Source organism: Trichinella spiralis (assembly GCF_000181795.1).
Source record: "Trichinella spiralis strain ISS 195 chromosome Unknown Scfld1557, whole genome shotgun sequence".
In the NCBI taxonomy this organism is placed as follows: Eukaryota; Metazoa; Nematoda; class Enoplea; order Trichinellida; family Trichinellidae; genus Trichinella; species Trichinella spiralis.
In genome coordinates this window covers 380,973-400,201 of record NW_003528496.1, presented here as the reverse complement: position 1 = coordinate 400,201, position 19,229 = coordinate 380,973, and the positions used below count along the sequence as shown (strand labels likewise).

Here is a 19,229-nt window from a genome sequence, read left to right as displayed (position 1 = left end):
GTGTTTCTCAACCTGTCAGCGCACGCCCCCCCCCCTTAATAAAAGTTCTGCAGTTAATGCCCCCCTCTAATAAAAAGTAGTGCGGTCTGTATTCAGTGTACGCAAAGCAACATTTTGCTTCATGGGTGCATCAAGCCAAGCTAGTTTCCACAGTAAAACATTCCTGAATGATTCACAATAAAAATTTAATGAGAATATTGACAATGCTTATATGCGACTAAGTTGTCTATTCTTGGTGGAGTGGGTGATAAGGTACATCGCAAGTCGCTTACAACGTTTAACCTGTTTTGGTGTTGCGTATTAAGTGTCATGAGAGCTGAGAATCCCGTTTCACAAAGGTACGTTGAGGAGAAAGGAACCAATATACGTAAGCTTTGTGAACTTATTTTAGGATATTCTGCTTGTAACTTCACCCAGAAGTTTTCTAATGGCATACTTTCAAAGCTGTCTTTAGCTAGGTTGTTGAATTGCAATTCAATGGCTTCTTCTTGAAGATCGTGTGAAAGGTCTTCGACATTAACTAAAAATGGATTTCTCACAAGTTTATAGATCAGGTTTTGAGGTTTCACGTCAGGAAAATAGTGAAAATCTCATCTTGTAGGCTTCTAAGGTGCCCTTTCATTTTTCTTTTCAAAACTTTGCTGATACATTTATCACTGAAAAGCTCGTTGAGTCTTGAAAACCATGCTAAATTTCCTCTTTCAACTTGTTTTAACCATAAAGAAATTTTTGCAATGAAGCCTTGAACAATATCATAATGAGCCATAATATTCGCGTTTGCTCCTTGCAGTTTCAAATTCAGTGAATTCAGTGCTTCAAAAATATCTGCAAGATATGCCAGGCTAAGCTGAAAATGTTCACTTTTGAAAGCTCGACACACTGTGCGTCTTCCTCGTTGCTCCAAAAACTCTGCCACTGCTTCTCTCAGTTCATAAATCCGGCCAAGCATGTTTCCTTTTGATAACCAACAAACTTCTGTATGATAGAGAAGTGCCATGTGGTCAGCATTCAAACTTTCACAGAGTGACGCAAATAATCGAGTGTTCAATGCACTGCTTTTTACATAGTTGACAACCTCCACGGAAAAATTAAGGTCTTCTCTGAGATCATCAGGCAGAGTTTTAGCGACCAAAGCCTGCCGATGAATTACACAGTGCATTGCAAAAATAGATGGGTTTTTTGATTAGACCATCTTCACAAAGCCACACCGAGAGCCAAGCATTGCGGGTGCACCGTCAGTGCATACACCAACAAGTTTTTCCCACATCAAGCCATTTACTTCAAAAAATTTTGACACAGCTTGGAACACATCAGCTCCTTTCGTTGTAGTTTTCAGTGGTTCAGAAAAAAGTAGTTCTTCTTCAATTGTGTTATTTGCAATGAACCGTGCGTATACAATGAGCTGTGCACAGTTTGCCTGGTCTGTGGACTCATCACAACTTATAGCAAGAAAAGGAGAACACTTTACCTTTTCAAGAACTTGCTGTTTTATATCATCAGCCAATTCATCGATTCGGCGTTTAACTGTTGAATCAGAAAGAGAAATATTTTTAAATTGCTTCGCCATGTCATCCCCAAGCAGAATCTTTACTGCATTCACAATGCAGGGCTTAACAAGATTTTCTCCAATAGTATGTGGTTTCTTATTCTTGGCAATCAACATGGCTATTTCATATGATGCTCTTATCAGCCTTGACAGTCTCCTGATTATACTTGACTTTTTTCTCAAGTCTCATTTGAGAAAGGGAATCTCTTTTAGCGCAAAAGTATTCCACAGGTTTTTTTGATAACTCAGGATGGCGGTGATGCAAATGCCGCTGCAGTCGGGTCGGCCGTATAGCATCATTGCTGAGTGTATCAAGGCATACAACGAACGCATTGTGGCACTTCAACGCCGTTTTTTTCAATAGCCACGAAGCCGTATTTGATGTACTCTGCATCATATTTGCGTTTTTTCGACGCCATTGTACGTATTGTATTTCACACCAACGTCCAATATAACTTTATTGATGATGTGAATATACACAGACGCTAACTAACTTCCTCCTTTTCTAGCCTGTCGTATGGATAATCCGATCTAACTAGTTTTCGCAACTCGTTTACCAACTGGATGTCTTCGTGGTACATAGCAGTACGCTAATAAATAACTTGCCTATTGGAAATAATAACAAACTTTCTAAGCAACAACTGCGGTGCGAAATGTAATAAAACCGTTGTGTTCACGATTATGAGTAGCCAAGTTAAAAACCATAATCATAGTGGGAGATTTAATTACTGATAAGAATAAAATACTTAGAAACTTAGGAGCGGAAAAAACCAAACCTGAATTGATGTGATTTCAGACAATCTGAAATCAACTGATATTACAAAATCTCTTGAAAACTGAAACAAATAAACAGCAAATATATGCACACGTGAGACAAAAGTTGGTGTTGCCGCGATGTCGAATGAAGGAAAGAATGAGAAAATAAAGTGTGATGGTCGACTTCAGGCGAAATTTTTACCGCATTGCTTGTTTCCACCATTAGACAAAATACGGCTTTGTTCTATGAGTTTGATAAATATCGTGCATATGCCTCTGTCAAAAATTATTCACGTCTCTCGTCACATCAGGTGAATTTCTAAAGGCGATTTTAGTGCAAAGGGAAATTATAAATTGCGCACAGCTGACGCGGTTAAGCTAAAACTAAGATGACCAGAAAAAATAGGCGGTTAAAATTTAGCTGAAGTAGACCAAGCTGAATTTCAAACACCTCTGCAGGAATTAAAATTCCTACTTCTCACGCCCCCCCCCTGGAACCTTCCTACGCCCCCCTGGTTGAGAAACACTGCTCTAAGGGGTCGATAAAGGCTTAGGGGTCGAATGGGGGTCGATAAAGACTTAGGGGTCCAATGGGGGTCGATGAACTCCTGGATCGAATATGAACTTTGAAATCCCATCTGAGTAATTTATTTCGTCGAGAACTATTTTGTAACAATAATTTATACTTTTCTGAACTATCAACAGACACTACCAGAAATTAATTTTGCGCGATGCTAAGAGTATTTTCGACTTCAGGCTAAATTTTCACCACCTTTTCTTACTGGTCGTTTAGACGCCAGTTAGACAAAATGCGGCTTTGGTCTAAGAGTTTGATAAATATGTTGCATAGGCCTTTGTCAGATATTTTCGCGTCTTTCGTCATATCAGATGAATTGGTAAATGCGATTTTATCAAAGCAAAGGAACAGACTGAACCTGGAAATGCGTGGAGACTTGCGCCTGAAACTCACCAATTTCCAACCAAATATCAATGCCCTTGCAGCTGCTCATCAAACACATCCTTCACATTAACGATGCCAAGCAGTTAAATAAAAAATATCATAATAGTTAAATAAAAAGAATTATCAACTACTTTGAATTTACATGAATATGGCCATTATAGGAACAGATATACAAACTGACAAAAGGATAATTAAACGTAAAGGTAAAATAAAGCTGATAGAGAATCAGTAATTGTGAAAAGGGTAAAGAATAAATTTGATTGAAAATTATGATGGATTAAAATTTTTGATTAATTAAAAATAAATAAAAGAGTGATACATTATAATAAAGAAATTTATTCTTAATAATACTTGTTTTATGAGCGATGGTCGATGATAAAAAAAGTTTGGTTGATGTATCAATATCTTTCGTTCAAAACTTGAAGATCTTTTTTGTAGTAGACTGTGTAGGATAATTATAGAAAATCAACGACAGCGGGTGTGACTGAGGTCTTATTTATTCAGAATAAATAGTGAGTAACAACAATGATGTAGCGACAGAAAGTAGTTCAGCCGGTTCCGTGTTCTTCGTATGCGTTGGAAATCGTGTATTGTTCCCTCCTCCCTCCTCACTCGTATATATATCTTTTTTTTACGTCACTCCGCATCTGGCGACTAGATAAAATGAAAAGCAATTAAGAAATCGGCTTGGGTACGCCATCCCTTAGACTGTGCAGCTTAGCCGGGGTATGAACAGGTGCGCTGTCAGCCACATGCCCACATTTCAGCACATTTAATTGTTCATTCAGATGTAAAAATAGAAAGTTTACAATTTACACAAAATATATAAATAAATTTGTTTTGATTTGTAAATAATATTACATATTTTTAATTTTTTATTTAAATAAAATATACGAAGGAAAACAATAACACTGTTGAAAGAAGTCAAAACTTTCTGAAGTTGAAAGCAACTGTTAGGGTTGGGATTCTTCTGAACAGTATTTTTGCATTCGGCGTGATAAAAGTAAACCACTTTGAGAATGCTAACAGAAAGAAAGCTGTAAACGGCACCCACCAGAATAGCTGTTTTTTTTTCAAAAGTTTTATTTTTATCAACTTATTTGTTTCGCACCATTTAATGTTGCGCTGCGTCTATATGAACAGCACCTCCCTTTTTTATATCAATCAAAAAATTCAGTTTTTTCTATAAAAATTAATTATGCAATATCATAAAGTTAAAAAAATTATCAGCCATGCTACCATGAATACATAAATTGAAAACAGTGGAACCTTGAATTAGAAAACTTACCATTGATAGAAAACGAATATTTAACAAATGGAACTTCTTAGAGTGACAAGCATTTATTTAAATGTGAAGAAGCAGGCGAAGATCCCTTTGGGAAATCAGTTCTACTCATTATTAAATTATAAGAAAAATCTTTAATACCGTATAAACTGAAAGCATAAAAATTCGGTAAGATAAAGGTTAATGCGACCATTCAAGTGGTTTGTTGTATTATATTTGTACTGCATTGCATTGTATCTGTATTGTATTGACAAACGGAAAAGCATCTTATGCATAAATCTCATTTAATTGCTAGCTGAAACTCAGATAACTGAACTCAGATAAATGAGTGTAAGCAGAAAAGCAGAAAGGAGAAAGGAAGCGATGGACAGCACGAAGCAGAATAGCAGTTAAAGCTGCTTCATATTCACTCTGCAGTGGACATTACGTTCTTCGATGTTAGCATTCGTGCGCCATTTCTGTGTAATTAACCCTTTCGGGCCCACCGTATCAATTTTGATACATAATGTTTTATGCCCCATAGCTATTTACTAAAACGTTTTTGTTAGCCATGCTTGTGTTTATGTGTTCTTGACATTTGTCTTAACAATATTTTATTGCTATTTTTTTTCTCATCTTAGTAGATTTTTTATAATGCGCTCTAATGTACTGGTAGGTGAGACGAAAAAACATGAATTTGCATTTTGATGTATAAATTGAGAACTGAGCAGAATTTAAGGATAATAATTTTTTTACTAGTAGATGCTGATGTGAAGATGATGTTAAAATTAACTGCAGCCTCTAAAGTTTTTGGGGTGCTGAGTAGAGTTCCTTAGAATACCTGTATCAATTTTGATACACTGGGCTTTAACGGCAACTGCGCATCATGTTTACTACCCTCAGCGTATTCAGATTCGCTTGCCCAACCCCGTATTACTTTTCTGAGAAAAATCATTTAGGATGTCTAATGAATTATTGTCAGATGCAATCAATAACATTTCTAAAAGTTCTGCACCATCGCTCATATTTATTACTGAGATCGCGTCCTCACTACACGTCTAGTAGTTGATGTAATTTGGTAGTTGCTGCCCCATGCACCTGTCAATAATTAAACGTTGGAATCCCAAACATTTAAAAAAATTACAACATGAATATGGGTGGTATAGACCTGAACAACATGCTTGCTGCTCTATACCGCATCGAACACAAAAGTCGAAAATGGACCCGTCGCATTTTCTTTTGGATCATCAGCACTGCCATGACAAATGCATGGCAACTGTATAAGAGGGACAGAAAAGAGATGCCTGGAACATGCACAGGCACATTGGACCTACTAAGCTTCACTTGCCAAGTTATTCAGTCCTTGTGTCTTCTGAACTTCCAGAAGCCATTCTCGTGCGTCTTCTCCAACGCCACCCCTGACGTCAAGACGATTGGGAAGACGACCTACTGACGTCTGAAGAGAAGTAGCAAAGGACCAAACTAGCCATTGGCCAGAAATCACTCAAACGCGAAGAAGATGCAGACTGTGTTCTAAATTAGCGACGTGTCTGTGCAAAAAATGCAGTATTTACCTATGCCTAAGTAGCAACAGAAACTGCTTTACAGAATTTCATAAATAATTATTTGCCTGCCAATTACTGCATGCCTGCGTACATAAGAACAATAAGCGTATGCACAATTAGTTATAGAAACGTGTACTCCTTTGAGGCCCAGTGTATCAATTTTGATACAGCTCTAAAAATGGGAATAATATTATTCAAACAATAAATCCTATTAGAATTTTCATAAACACACCATAACATGTTTAAAACGCATATCAAAAAAAATTTTGCTTCACAGAAAAAATTGCTGGTCTGAAAGGGTTAATTTTATTCTGTCAGTATCAACAAAAGGCATTGGTGCTACAAGGAATATCAGAAGTTGATCTTCGATTGTAGATAAAATATGAAATGAAAACTAAATATTGTTGCAAAATGGTTATTTAAAATGAAATTCAAAACTGTCCAATTTATTTTCATTTTTGGTGTTGCGTTTGAGTTCAGTGCTTTGCGTTCAAGAGTTATTAGATGATGGGCGAAATAAATCTTTGTGCACATTCTATTGAACAGTATTTGCTTGCCTGTTGTAATGATTCATAACAAGAAACTGATGAATCAAATATCAGATATGGTCGTGAATCTTATATTTTTTGCTTGCTTAAATTCTGAACTGGAAACGGGCTGTATTTTTCATAGATGTCAATACCAGTATTACTAATACTAGAAGAAACGAGATACATCTGAATCAGGAAGCAGTGTCCTATTGGGCATAAAGCTAGACATAACTGACTGAGCTAGACAAATAAATCTGAATAGTGGAAAAGGTAAGAAAATTCAAGACTGCTAATTCTAGTTTCCCTTACTGTTGCATTTAGTGTTAAATTCCTTTTTCAAAGGTTATTTAAAATGGAATTCAAAATTCTGAAATTCATTTTCGGTTGGTCGTGCGTTTGCGTTCAGTGCTTTGCATTCCAGAGTTATTCGAATCATTTTCTATTCTGTTCCTTGTTATGGCTCAATACCCTGAGTTACATCTTGTACCAAATCGTTGCGGGATTTGGTCCAATTCGGTGGTATGGTAGGCAGGATATATGAATTAAAACGTGCCGGCAAACAGAAATATTGGAGGTGTTCAAAAGTATGCGCTGAATGTATAACATGTGTTCCTAGTCATGAACAATTACTTTATTTTGGTATAGAATAAAGAAGACTGCGGGGGTGCAGTGTGAACAGATTTAGAAATTCCGGCTGGGATCGATCGAAAAGATCACGTTGAAACCTGCCGGGTAGATGAGCACATGGCCTATATAGACTGATGGCAACCGTAAAAACTTGGGGTACAGATGGTACATTCAATGTTGTACCTCAGTGATATCAATAGCATTTTACCATCCATGCCATTGTGGCGAGGAAGCTGGTGCCAGTATTCTGTTGCTACGTACGGGGAAAGATATTGGCAAATAAGAGTTTATTTTTCACGCTTCAATAAACAAAGCGGCTGTCCTTAGCGTCAATCTTTATCCACAAACAATAATTTGTAATTTTGAAATCGCCCTGATACCACTTTGTTAATGTCGTTCACTGATATGTTGTTTATTACTGTTGTTGATGAATTTTATTAAACATAAACTACCAAAGTGATCAGCGTGCAACGTAGTTATGCGCGTAAGTGATAAAGTGTTTTAGTAAAATTTAATAACGCATTCTTATATACATGCAGGAATGACGTCATAGCGTTACGCTCTGACGCGCAGCTCTATCGTGAGCTATAGTTTCCGCCTAACTTGCTGAAGGCTAGAGGTCAGGAGAATGTTTCTCCCAACACCCCTTCTCGTTCTCCTGTCCGTAGTCTTCCAATACCACATTCTCTGTGAAATTTTCAATTTGCTGCTTACACACAGGCTTGGTTAAGTTGTCTGCAATCATTTCTTCTAACAAACAGTATTTGACTTCTAATATGCCCTTTTCTCGTAAATCTTTCACCATGTGGAACCTTACATTGATGTGTTTGGTTCTCTCACCGAATCGATCTGATTCAACGAGACGTATGCAGCCTTGATTATCTTCATACAGGGTGGTAGCATCTGGGGTTTGAACTCTGAAATCGTTGAGTAGTTGACGTAACCACAGCAGTTCTCTGCTTGCTTCTGCCAACGCAACATATTCGGCTTCTGTGGTTGACAGAGCAACTATTGTCTGCCTTTTCGTGGACCATGCGATGGTACCGTGACCAAGCTGAAATACATATCCACTCGTCGACTTTCTGCTCGACTTTTCTCCTGCCCAATCTGCGTCTACATGTCCTCGTAAAATAAGATCATTTGTTGAGCTTAGACACAACTTCGCGTTTGCAGTACCTGCCAAGTACCGTATGATACGCTTTGCTGATTTCCAGTTTCTTTCTGTCGGTGTTTCCATTTTTCTGCATAGTAATCCAACTGATAGGGCTATGTCTGGTCCAGTAACATTGGAAATGTGTAGCAACGATCCAATAATATATCTGTATTTGGTTTTATCTGGTAATGCAGGACTTGGTTCATCCAGTGAGCTTAGATAGTTGGTCTCCATTGGTGTTGCCACTGGTTTTGCTTCTTGCATACTACAGCTTTCTAGCAGTTGCATTATTTTATTCTTTTGATGTATCAGAAAAGTGCCATCTAATTTTCGTTCGATTTGGATGCCCAAGTAATAGGAAACTTCTCCAAGGTCTTTGACTTCGATGTACTTGCTCAATTGCTTGTTGATAGTTAGGGCAACAGCTTCGTTCTCTGCAGCGATTAGCAAATCATCGACATAGAGCAACACGTACGTCATACTACGGGATGGCTCCTTTCTTGTATACAAGCATAAATCTGCCTTTGCTTGACGGAAACCGACAGTAGTCAGTATCTCTCTGGCCTTCGTATTCCACGCTCTCGCCGATTGCTTAAGACCATATATGCTGCGTTTCAACTGCCAGACCATATCGTTGTTTGTGTCTTCAAATCCGGGTGGCTGTTTGCTTTGATATGCCCCTTTTTGCCACAGTAATAGCATCTTCGGCTCTGGTTGTCTGACTTTGTCAGGGTTGCTTTTGAAGCTCTGAACTGGCTTCGTGCGTTACTTGCAGTAGTATTGAGCGCGACTTTGTTACTACTCTGGTCAAGACAACTTTCTGTACGTCGCTGGTATTCATCAAGCAGTTTTCCGCTTACATATTCAACGGTTAGATCTGCTTCATCTCTTCCTTCCAATGCCGTAACCAAAGCAGAGTAGGAATCTGGCAGACTGCACAACATTATGGGGACTAGGTCTTCATCTTCAATATTCTTGCTTAAGCCTCGTAATTGCGTAACAATTTCCAATATCCCATTTATGTGAGATTGCATCGTGCCATGTGTGAACCGCATACCATACAATTTGCGCATCAAGTACAGCTTGCTGCCGATTGATGCTCGTTCATGGAATCGCTGTAGCGTCTGCCACATTTCCCGGGCAGTTTCCAGTTGCGCAAGATGGATAAGCTGGTCGTCTTCCACGGTGAGACATATTGCAGCTATCGCTTTGCACTCTTTGCTCTTTGCTCTGCACTCGTGCGAAGAACACGTTTAACGGCACTGCGACCACGAAGAATCCAGAATCTTTCTCTCAATGCAGTGAGAGTTTGAGCCACACCGGCATGCAACTGTCGATTGTGCTCCCGTCTGATTAACAAATCCACGATCATCCCTTTTCGAAGGAGCAGAGCTGGGAATTTGGTTTCCTCTTCCAACTGAACTCTGCCAAGACGTCCACCTACTCTCAAGATTCCGAACTCATCCAGAAAAGGGTTGAGACCGCACAACACCTTCGTCATCGCTTTATCCAACGACTTTTTCGAGCTGAAGGCGTGGATCTGCTCTTGCCGGATCCAAATTCTCTCAGCTTCTTTCAACTCGTCCGACGTCAACCCAGTTCCTGTTCTTCTTGAGCTTGCAGGCAGGGTCGTACTATGCCGAAAACGTCGGCACCAGGCGGTCACTCGGATCAACCTCTCAAAACTGGAATACCTACCAGGGTTGATGACATTGGCCGCATCCTGCGGCGGTGAGACCGTCACCTTGTTGTCACTCCAACAATGACAAGCTTCCACGTCCAATGCCAGTTCTTTTCTCACGTGACAGACCAGTCGGGCACAAAGAAGAGCAACCATCAGCTCTAGCCGAGGAGTGCTCAACTTCTTCAGTGGGGCCACTCTGGATTTCGCTGTCACGAAACTCACCTGGACGTCATATGGGGTTTTCACCGCCCTCAAGTACACCACTGCAGCGTACGCCGCTTCAGAGGCGTCACCAAACCCATGGAGCTCTAAACGGCTCGCTTCTGCCGGTGAGAACGGGAAATACGCCCTGGGCATGGCGATGCAGTGCGACTCGTTAAGCTCTCACTTCCAAACTCGCCACTGCAATTCGACTTCATCTGACTCGCTTCTGAAAGGGACGCCCATCCCTTCAATCTCCCAGAAGATTCGGAGCAAGTCTTCGACTTTCGGCTCCACCACAGCGCTGAACGCAGCAACTGTCTCGGGCGCTGGGTGAGGATTCACTGGACCACAGATGATCCACCCCAGAACAGTTTCCACTGCAACCGGGTCGCCTGACTTTCCTCTTCGGATCGCATGTCCTAGGAATCGATAGTAGTAGTCGATGCCAATTACGACGTGCACTTCGTCAGACGATTCGTCATCGATGACCGGATCCAAGAATTGCAAGTGCTCCCACTCGCTTGTCAGGATCTTTGAAACTGGAATTCGGTGGCAGAGACTCGGTACAGTGAGTGCCTCCAGAAGATAGCGCTCTGCATTTTGGCTGCCGTCAAGTCGGCAAAGCCAAAGCTGTACCACCTGGGAACTGGGATGCTCATGGGTTGCACCACCGAACCCTTCAACCTTCACTGGCTGAGCTCTCCCGACAACTCCCAATGCCGACGCAACATCTTCCCGGATGAATGAGTACTCTGCGCCTGTATCCAACAGGCACGTCACGGTTATTCCAGACCCCGCATCACCGAAGGCTCTCGCCTTAATCGTCTGAAAGCGGTTGATCCTTCCCCGCTTTTCTGAGGCCAGGTTGGCGTAAATCATCGAGACGGATGATGACTTACACTCAACCGTGGGTGTCTCTTGCACTCTCTCTGTGGTCGTGGTACCGACTGACACGACCGCACTGCTGTCTTTCGAAGCCGGACTCTTCCTGCGACGATCGCTCTTGCAGGCAGATGAGACATGCCCTGGTTTTAAGCAGTAAAAGCAAAGTCGATAGCGGGTTGCCATTTCCCGCTGCTTCTGGCGACTAGCCTGTTTCAAACTCGCGCACTCCGCAATCGTGTGCTGTTTCTGACAGAAACCGTAGACGGCTTCAACCGCGGAGTGAAAAAAGGCCACGGTCTTTTGGGTTTCTCTACCCTTACCAGAACTTCCTTGCTTCTCCGATGCATTTTCCAACCGTTTATCTTCCAATCTCAGCTCTTCTCGTGGTATCCGCAAGCTCGACCTGCTCCTGCAGAAACCGCAAAAAACCCGGTAGATCCGCTACCAAGCTACCGTTCTCCATGATAAGTTTATCCCATTGAATACGAACTGAGTTTGGAAGTCGTTCACGCGCGACTGCGATCATAACCTCCGCCGTCGAAAGGCCGCCGTTACGCGGATCCTTTCCCAAAGCCGTCCGGGAGTACACCTCCCTATGGCATTCATCACAGATGGCGGAAAGATCAAAGCTCTTGCTCAAGGTGTGAAAAAACCGGAGGATATGCTGTCTGACTGCCACCTGAGAGCGATCAAAACGCCCTTTGAGCCTCTGCACCGCGATCTCGTAACGCTGGTTAGCTGCCGACAGTCCTTGTAACGCATCCAACGCTACACCGGTCAAGCAGCCACGAAGATAAGCCATCTTCGTTGCGTCACACAAATCCGTCTGCTGGTGAACGCTAGCTTCAAATTGATCCCAGAACTCACGGAATCTCGTTACATCACCATCGAATTTCGGAAGTTCGAAGCATGGCAGGCGTACCTCGACACCACTTGACTTACTTCCGGAAGGTTCAACTTCGGTAAACCCTACTGATCCGGCTCGGAGGACCAAAATGTTAGCGGCAAAATCGTTGTCGCTTGAAAGCTAGTGGACTGTAGTTTTTATTCGGCGGCAGATCAAATCAACAATGATTATCTAGCCGCAATCCGAGCTACGCTCGTTTCCGAACATGACAGGAAGCAAGACAAATAAGTGTAAACAGGCTTTTACTAAGCAAAGATGGAGTCTTAGAAACGGGACCAACGATGAGTGATAAACCACAACACAAACAATAAATAACAACAAACACGCCCACGCAATACAGAACACAACACAACACGCTACGATTCACCCGCAACTAGTTTTCTATCTCCGTCTATGACGTCATTCTACCGTAACCCACCGTATCCCGCGCTCAAGTACAGGTCACCAGGTTCACTGTATAATAATTTCCAACAGTATGAATTAAAGCATCTGAATATCAAAAATACTCACTGACCAGTTCATAAAATGCCGTCGTAATCAGGAATTCTTCTTGTTCAAACAAATTACACAATTTGCAACTTTCGAATCGAACATCCATTTTCAAGAATATGAAAATGATTATAAAGATTTATTAAAAGTGCTAACTTTTAAATTTTCAATCATCGTGTAACAGCCCGGCAAACTGATAACATCTGCTGTATTCCAGAGTCAACGGAAGAAGAGAAGGAAAGGCGGATCTGATCCGTCGCTGTTGCACTCGGTTATTTTAGATTTGGAGATCGAAGACGGAGTACGGTAGGCACGTGACGTAGGAGAGTGGGTGAGTGCGTGGGCAGTTGTTGTTCCAGATCGCTCTAGTTGTAATTTGTTGTGGCGGTTGCTAACTGATCGGTGTAATAAACGTTCGAAACGATTGTCCAGTGTTTCTATTGTGACTCAATCAGGCTAGATATCTTCCTCAAAGAAAATGGGCGGCCGTAAGGTTAACGCAGACGGTGACGGCCCTGGCGAGAACAATAAGGCGGAGGCTGAGATACTGTGACGGAGAATCCGTGAAGACGATGGAAATGGGGTCTGTCTTCAACGTAAGATAACCTGAGAATCAGTAGTAATATGCTATAAATGCTGTAGTGGCGCAACAGTTTTGTGTTTGTGTGGTTGCTTTACGACCAAGTCGTGGGTTTGTCGTTGTTGGAAGATTGCCTTCAGTGTGTTTGCTTTTTCGGTGCGATATTCTTTGATTTCTTGTCTAATTATCCCTGGCTCAGTATTATTCGTGTTGTAACGGGCCGCTCCCTCGAGTATGCTCGTCCGTTTCTTCTACCAGATTATTGGTGCGTCCGTGGCTATTTGGCGACGGGCCGGTATTAACCGGCGCATTTCCTTTTCTTTCTGTCTCGCGCTTTCCTGATGGCATAGCGACAATCGAACGACAAACAATGAGTATATACCTTGTTAAACAATCAAAAGCAAGGACCGACGACGATGATATATCGAAAAACGCTTCCCTGGCAATTTGCCAACTCTACCGTACACATGTAAAACCACCATTACCGTACTCCGCCTCCGATCTTCATGTCCAATTCTTCATACGGTAGCTTTAGCTTTCCTCCTCTTCGCTTTCTGTAGGAAAAAATTTCGTTAGCTCAGCCCATGTCCGCTACAGTGTTGAGTAAACTGTGTCGACACTCGATCTAATTTCGATTGACGGTTATCGCATCAGAAGTCAGTGCACCACGGTTAAAGTCAGATTGTTGAACATATTTGACTTTCCCGTCTTTCAATACGAACAAAAATATACAGTCCACTCAGATCGCGAGCGAGTGAATCCGTAGTTCGCTCGTTACATTCTGGTCCTCTGAGCCGGATCAGTGGTAATAATCAAGGAGAAATCTAATAGTTTCAACACACGTTCCCGTTTCGAATCGACTCATCAGGAAAGCCCAGAACTTGGTAAGCAAAGCCGAAGTACGAAGGGCGAAACTTTATGGGATGATCGATCGACTGACGCAACTCTGTGAAGATGCGTCGCATCCAGATGACATCCGGGAACTACTCGATGATGTGATGGCGTTTCATGACAAAGCGTTAGAGGTAAAACTGCAGTTGGAAGAGGCTTTGACGGGTGAGAAGCGAGATCAAGAGGCCACTCAATGGGAGGCGCTCACCGAACGGATCCAGATGGCTCGCCGAGAAGTACGAGCGAGGATTCGACAAATGGAAGGCGCCTTGTTTGATTGTTCAGCCAGATCTAACGACCTCGACCACTGCAGTAACAGCAAGCCAAGGGTGAAGGAAAGGCTCCGGGAACCGAAGATGCCAGTATTTTCCGGTAAGGTGCTCGAATTCCCAGCGTTCTGGGACCACTTTCAGGGATGTGTCCATAATCGGACGGATTTGAACGACGCCTCGAAGTTCTCGTACTTGCTGTCCAGTTTATCCGGTGAAGCTCTGGCTGCGGTAGAAGGGATGCCAAGCTCTAGCGCAAACTACTCACACGCCATGGAGTTGTTACATGTACGTTTCGGACGTACGGATTTCATCGTACCGGAACATGTGAAGGCAATTTGGAACGCCAAACCGTGTAGCGACTCAAGGGATAGCATACAGGCTATGGTAGACGAGATAAATCGACATCTCCGATGCCTGACCGCCTTGGGAAAGAATCCATCAACGGGCGAGATGACGGCGATTGAAGCTTTCCTGCCGCTTCTTGCGGAAAAGTTTCCTGAGGAGATTCGTCTGGCATGGGACGTTCACGTGCAGTCGGTTTCAGGCAGAGTTTCTCAATTTCGCTCAAGTCCGGGCGGCAGCGAAGCGTGCAGCGGCTGCTTCATCAGGCGGACGAGGACTCGTCAAGCAGGACGACCCGAAGCAGCAAGAACCCGGTCCAGGTCATCGAGAGCGGCAGCGAACTCGTCAAACGGAGAAACGGGCGGCAAGGGGCGCCACAACGGTCCTACACGCAGCTGCCCGATATGCAAGGGTGACCACGATGTTGCCTCTTGCGAAGAGTTCCTTCAAGCGGACACCCACACGCGCTCACGCATGGCAGCAAGGAGCAAGTTGTGTTTCCGTTGTCTGCAAAATGGCCATCGAACGAAGGCTTGCAAGGTAGGGTGGAAATGCACAGTGTCTGGATGTGGGGGTAGTCACCACAGGCTTCTGCACCGTTCGCAGTGGCCTCTCGAGGACCAGACCAGACCGCTAATGGTCGCGCTCAGCAAGTCCGCCTCCAAAGCGTGCGTGCGCATGCGTTTGGCAAGGATGGTCAGTGCGTGCTCATCCAATGCTTCCTCGACCTGTGCTCCCAAAGCTCCTTCGTTAGGAAGGATGTGGCCGACGCTCAGAGGCTTGCTGGTCCGCATGAATTATCAGCCTGGTAACTGTCGACAACGATGGGGGAACAGAGCGCCGGATGCATCGGGTCAAATTCCATCTGGGAGCGGTCAACCCATCCCAGCCGAGAACTCGATACCTGATACACGCGCTAGTCCTGCCCAAGATCTGCGGAAAGATTCGACAAACGCCCGTGAAGCTGAGCGAATGGCTACACTTTTCCAATCTTCCGGTTGCCGACCAGTGTGAGGAACGGCCATTCACCAACTACGTTCTCATTGGATTGGATTATTACATCAGTCTGGTTGGTGGTGACCTTCGCCGGAGCCCGGCCGGTGGACTTGTGGCAGTCCACTCTCAGCTAGGCTGGATTCTTTGCGGACAGACCAGCAGACGGTCAACCACCGCCGTGACCGCGCCTCCTGACGCGCGTGGAAGAATCAGCCGACCAGATCTTGCGTCGATTTTGGGAATTAGATAGAAGCCATTGGCATTGCTACCGACGACCATACCGCTCCAGCAGACGAGGAGGCGCTCGCAAAGTTCGAGGAGGGGCTTCCGTTTGATGGTGAACGATATGAGGTCCGACTTCCATGGCTTCCAAGTCGGCCCTCGCTGCCGAATAACTTTCCACAAGCAATGCGTCGCTTGTTTGCAGTCGAGCGCAGACTGGCGCGCTGCGAGGAGGAAAACAGGGAATACGCAGTGACGATGCGTCAGTACGTGGAAAACGTGCCAACTTACGCTGTGCAATCAGTGTCGTTCGAGCCGATACGTCATTTGACATTGACTGTCTAGTCGAAGCCCTACGCCGCGTCCTAACGAAGGAAATTCGCGGCCCCATTATGCCGCCATACCAGTAGCATAGACGTGCTTACCGTCGACTTGCTGCTGCCCGGCCACGCGAATCACTTTGCTACAACTGCGGCGGCCTAGGGGACCCCCGTCTATACAGCTCCCAACGCCGCCGACCGGACGTTCCCAACAGGAAGCCGTGCACGTTGTCGCTTTCACCAAACCATCATCGATCTTCGAACAAGCCAACGTCGCGAGAACTGATTCCCAACTTCTACTCGACACCGGCGCTGCAGTGACCCTTATTCGTGAAGACCTGTTCAACAGTTTATCGCTGAAACCTGAACTACAACCTGCATATGTTCGCCTGTTATCCGCAAACGGTGATCCTCTGGACGTTATGGGAACATGCCGACTGCCCATCCGCTTCGTTGCACAGTCTTTCGCTCACACACCGCTCGTCGCAAGGAACTTCGCGTTCCCCAGTCTGCTTGGAGCCGACTTCCTTTTGAGCAACGGCTGTGTCATTAACTTGGACGACAACGTTCTACGCATCGGCTCAACCAATGTTCATCTCGAACACCCCAGCCAAATATGTACGGCCGACACTTCTACTAAGCCTTGTCTGGCGGTGCTTCGAGACACTGTGCTCGTCCCTGGCCGAAGCGAAATTTTGGTCTACGCCTGCTGCCCCGCCATTCCTGAACGCACCGAATGCGTCTTCACGCCGTCACCGCTGCTACCGGACCGCCACGCCGTCACCGCTGCTACCGGACCGCCACGCCGTCGCCGCCGCCAATTCCGTGGGAACAGTGACTACTGACAGCCGCATAGTGGTTCGCCTACTGATTCGCGATTCTGCGCCGGTTACGCTGTACGCCGGATCAACTGTCGGCGAGCTAACGCCATTGCCCGAGGCCCAAAGCGTACGGTACGTGAACCAAGTCGTATCTCCGCGCGACCGACCACAACTACCGCCGCATTATCGACGAGATGCTGCCATCAGTAGAAGAATTGGACGCACACAGCCGGAACGCACTGCGATCCGTCCTTTGGGAATACCGTCGTTGTATCGCAACATCGGACGAAGATCTCGGCCATACCGAGCTTGCCTCCCACCGCATCGACACGCGGAATGCGGCCCCCGTGAAAGTACCATCGCGACGACTGCCGCCACCCCAACGCCACGACGTGCAACGAATGGTCACCGATATGTTCAGCCGGAACATCATCGAACCGGCGAACAGTCCTTGGTCAGCGCTAATCGTCATGGTGCGCAAGAAGGATGGCTCTCTGATGTTATGTGTTGATTTTCGTCGTCTCAACGACGTGACCGTCAAAGACGCCCACCCCTTGCCGCATATCGATGATACATTAGAAGAATCAAGGAGCGATTCGATAGGCCAGTCGTTGCGACGCGAAGACTGCTGCTGAACCTCGTCAGAACGCCCATAAGAGAATGGGATGTGAAAGCCCTCAGCAACCACATGGACCACAACGTGGATGCATTGACTGCATTAGGAAAGGATCCACGCACTGAAGAGTTGACAGCCGCCGAGTGCTTGATCACGGTTGCTCTGGAGTTACTTCCGAAGCAGGCCAGGATCAAGTGGGACGAGCAAACGATGGAAGATGGGTCAGCTCAATCCGACTTGTCGCGATTCATACAGTTCCTCCGGAGTCAAGCGGAACTGATGCAGCATAATCACCGTCCATCGTCGCTTGTCAGTGGCGGTAAGCCCTCGAGGGTGGCTCGGACGCCACAGAAGACCACTAATTTTGGGAAGCACGGAAAAACCGCCACACATCTCCAAGCCTCTGTGACAGACCGGTGCCTTGTCTGCAGAGGCCCACACCACACGCCACATTGTCCGGTAATTTGGAAGGCGGCACGTGGTCGACGCCGGGCGTTGGTGAGGAAAGCGGGCTTGTGCTTTCACTGCCTAAAATCAGGACATGTGGCGAAAGAGTGTGGTCGAGGTGGAGATGAAAACCGAAGAACGGGAATAGCGGTGAACCCGGAACCTCGCGGTCGAGCGAGATGCCCTCTGATCCACCGCTCGAAAAGGATCAGAGGAGGAGAGAAGTGAACCCTGTGAACGTGAACTTGGCTTCACGGAATAAGTCAGGCAGAGCCCGGTTGCAGATCGTCTGAGCGCTTGCTCATGGCAACGGTGATCAGAGGATGGTCGTCAACTGCCTGTTTGATACAGGAGCTGAGCCGTCTTTCGTCAGAGAGGATGTGGCGCAGGAGCTCGGTCTGAGAGGAGAGAAGCTCTCAGTGACGGTCCACGGATTTGGTGGTGGAAGCAAGGAGCTGTAGGAGTCAATGCTCATGCACTTTCGCTTGAGCCACTTGTCCGGTGGACCTCGTAAGCTGGTCGAGGCACTGACGACGAAGACTCTCTGTGACGACAGCTTCCAACAACGAATATCCGCACGGGGCTGGCCTCATTTGCGCGATTTGGGACTGGCAGACGAAGAGGAAGAAGATCTGACTGTACATGTCGTGATCGGCGTCGATTACTTCTTCAGAATGCTGTGGTCGACTATTGTCCGAGCAGGTGATGATGACCCTGTGGCCGTTGAGACCTGCCTCGGATGGATGATTTGTGGTCCACAAACACCTTCACAGCTCCCGACCCCAACAGTCCCAGCCGACAAATCCGCCGACACAGAATGTTACCAGCTACTGCGGAAATTCTGGGAACTCGAAGCCATTGGGATCTCCTCCGAAGAAGACCAATCTCTGTCTGGCTTGGAACGAGAGGAGTTCGAGCGGAACCTCTCGTTTAATGGCGTGCGGTATACTGTCCGCCTCCTTTGGAAAAGGAACGGCAGTACCCTGCCAAATAATTACTCGGTCGCTCAAAAGCGGCTCAGCCTGGTCCAACGGAAGCTGAAGCGCGATCCGAAAAGATGGAGGGAGTATGCCGCTGTTATCCAATCGTATTTAGACAACGGTTGGGCGATGGAAGCTCCGGATGCTGGACCGTTGGGACGTACCTGGTAC

General features: G+C 45.3%; 4 protein-coding genes across 4 annotated transcripts; 1 reads left to right on the top strand and 3 right to left on the bottom strand.

Moving 5' to 3' along the window:
* Nucleotides 1-256: 256 nt before the first annotated feature.
* On the bottom strand, nt 257-3,321 carry Tsp_04578a (zinc finger protein; the record flags this gene model as incomplete). The annotated part of the gene is made up of 6 exons (XM_003369104.1): nt 3,273-3,321; nt 2,323-2,347; nt 1,280-1,703; nt 881-1,135; nt 649-847; nt 257-520 (listed from the first exon to the last, which is right to left on the bottom strand). Coding segments are annotated over exons 1-6 (1,216 nt in total), but the record flags the coding sequence as incomplete, so codon positions are not given.
* A 2,353-nt stretch (nt 3,322-5,674) lies between these two features.
* Tsp_04577 (putative piggyBac transposable element-derived protein 2) lies at nt 5,675-5,980 on the top strand. Its single transcript, XM_003369103.1, has one exon. The coding sequence runs from the start codon at nt 5,675-5,677 to the stop codon at nt 5,978-5,980; it is 306 nt and encodes a 101-aa protein (XP_003369151.1).
* A 1,882-nt stretch (nt 5,981-7,862) lies between these two features.
* On the bottom strand, nt 7,863-11,977 carry Tsp_04576 (retrovirus-related Pol polyprotein from transposon TNT 1-94). The gene is made up of 5 exons (XM_003369102.1): nt 11,829-11,977; nt 10,475-11,584; nt 9,654-10,435; nt 9,263-9,603; nt 7,863-9,149 (listed from the first exon to the last, which is right to left on the bottom strand). Exons 1-5 carry the CDS (start codon nt 11,975-11,977, stop codon nt 7,863-7,865), a joined length of 3,669 nt encoding a protein of 1,222 aa, XP_003369150.1.
* Nucleotides 11,978-13,040: 1,063 nt separating this feature from the next.
* Tsp_04575 (hypothetical protein) lies at nt 13,041-18,722 on the bottom strand. Its single transcript, XM_003369101.1, has 6 exons — nt 18,558-18,722; nt 17,885-18,159; nt 17,192-17,728; nt 16,300-16,550; nt 14,580-14,810; nt 13,041-13,177 (listed from the first exon to the last, which is right to left on the bottom strand). Exons 1-6 carry the CDS (start codon nt 18,720-18,722, stop codon nt 13,041-13,043), a joined length of 1,596 nt encoding a protein of 531 aa, XP_003369149.1.
* Between the last annotated feature and the right edge of the window lie 507 nt (nt 18,723-19,229).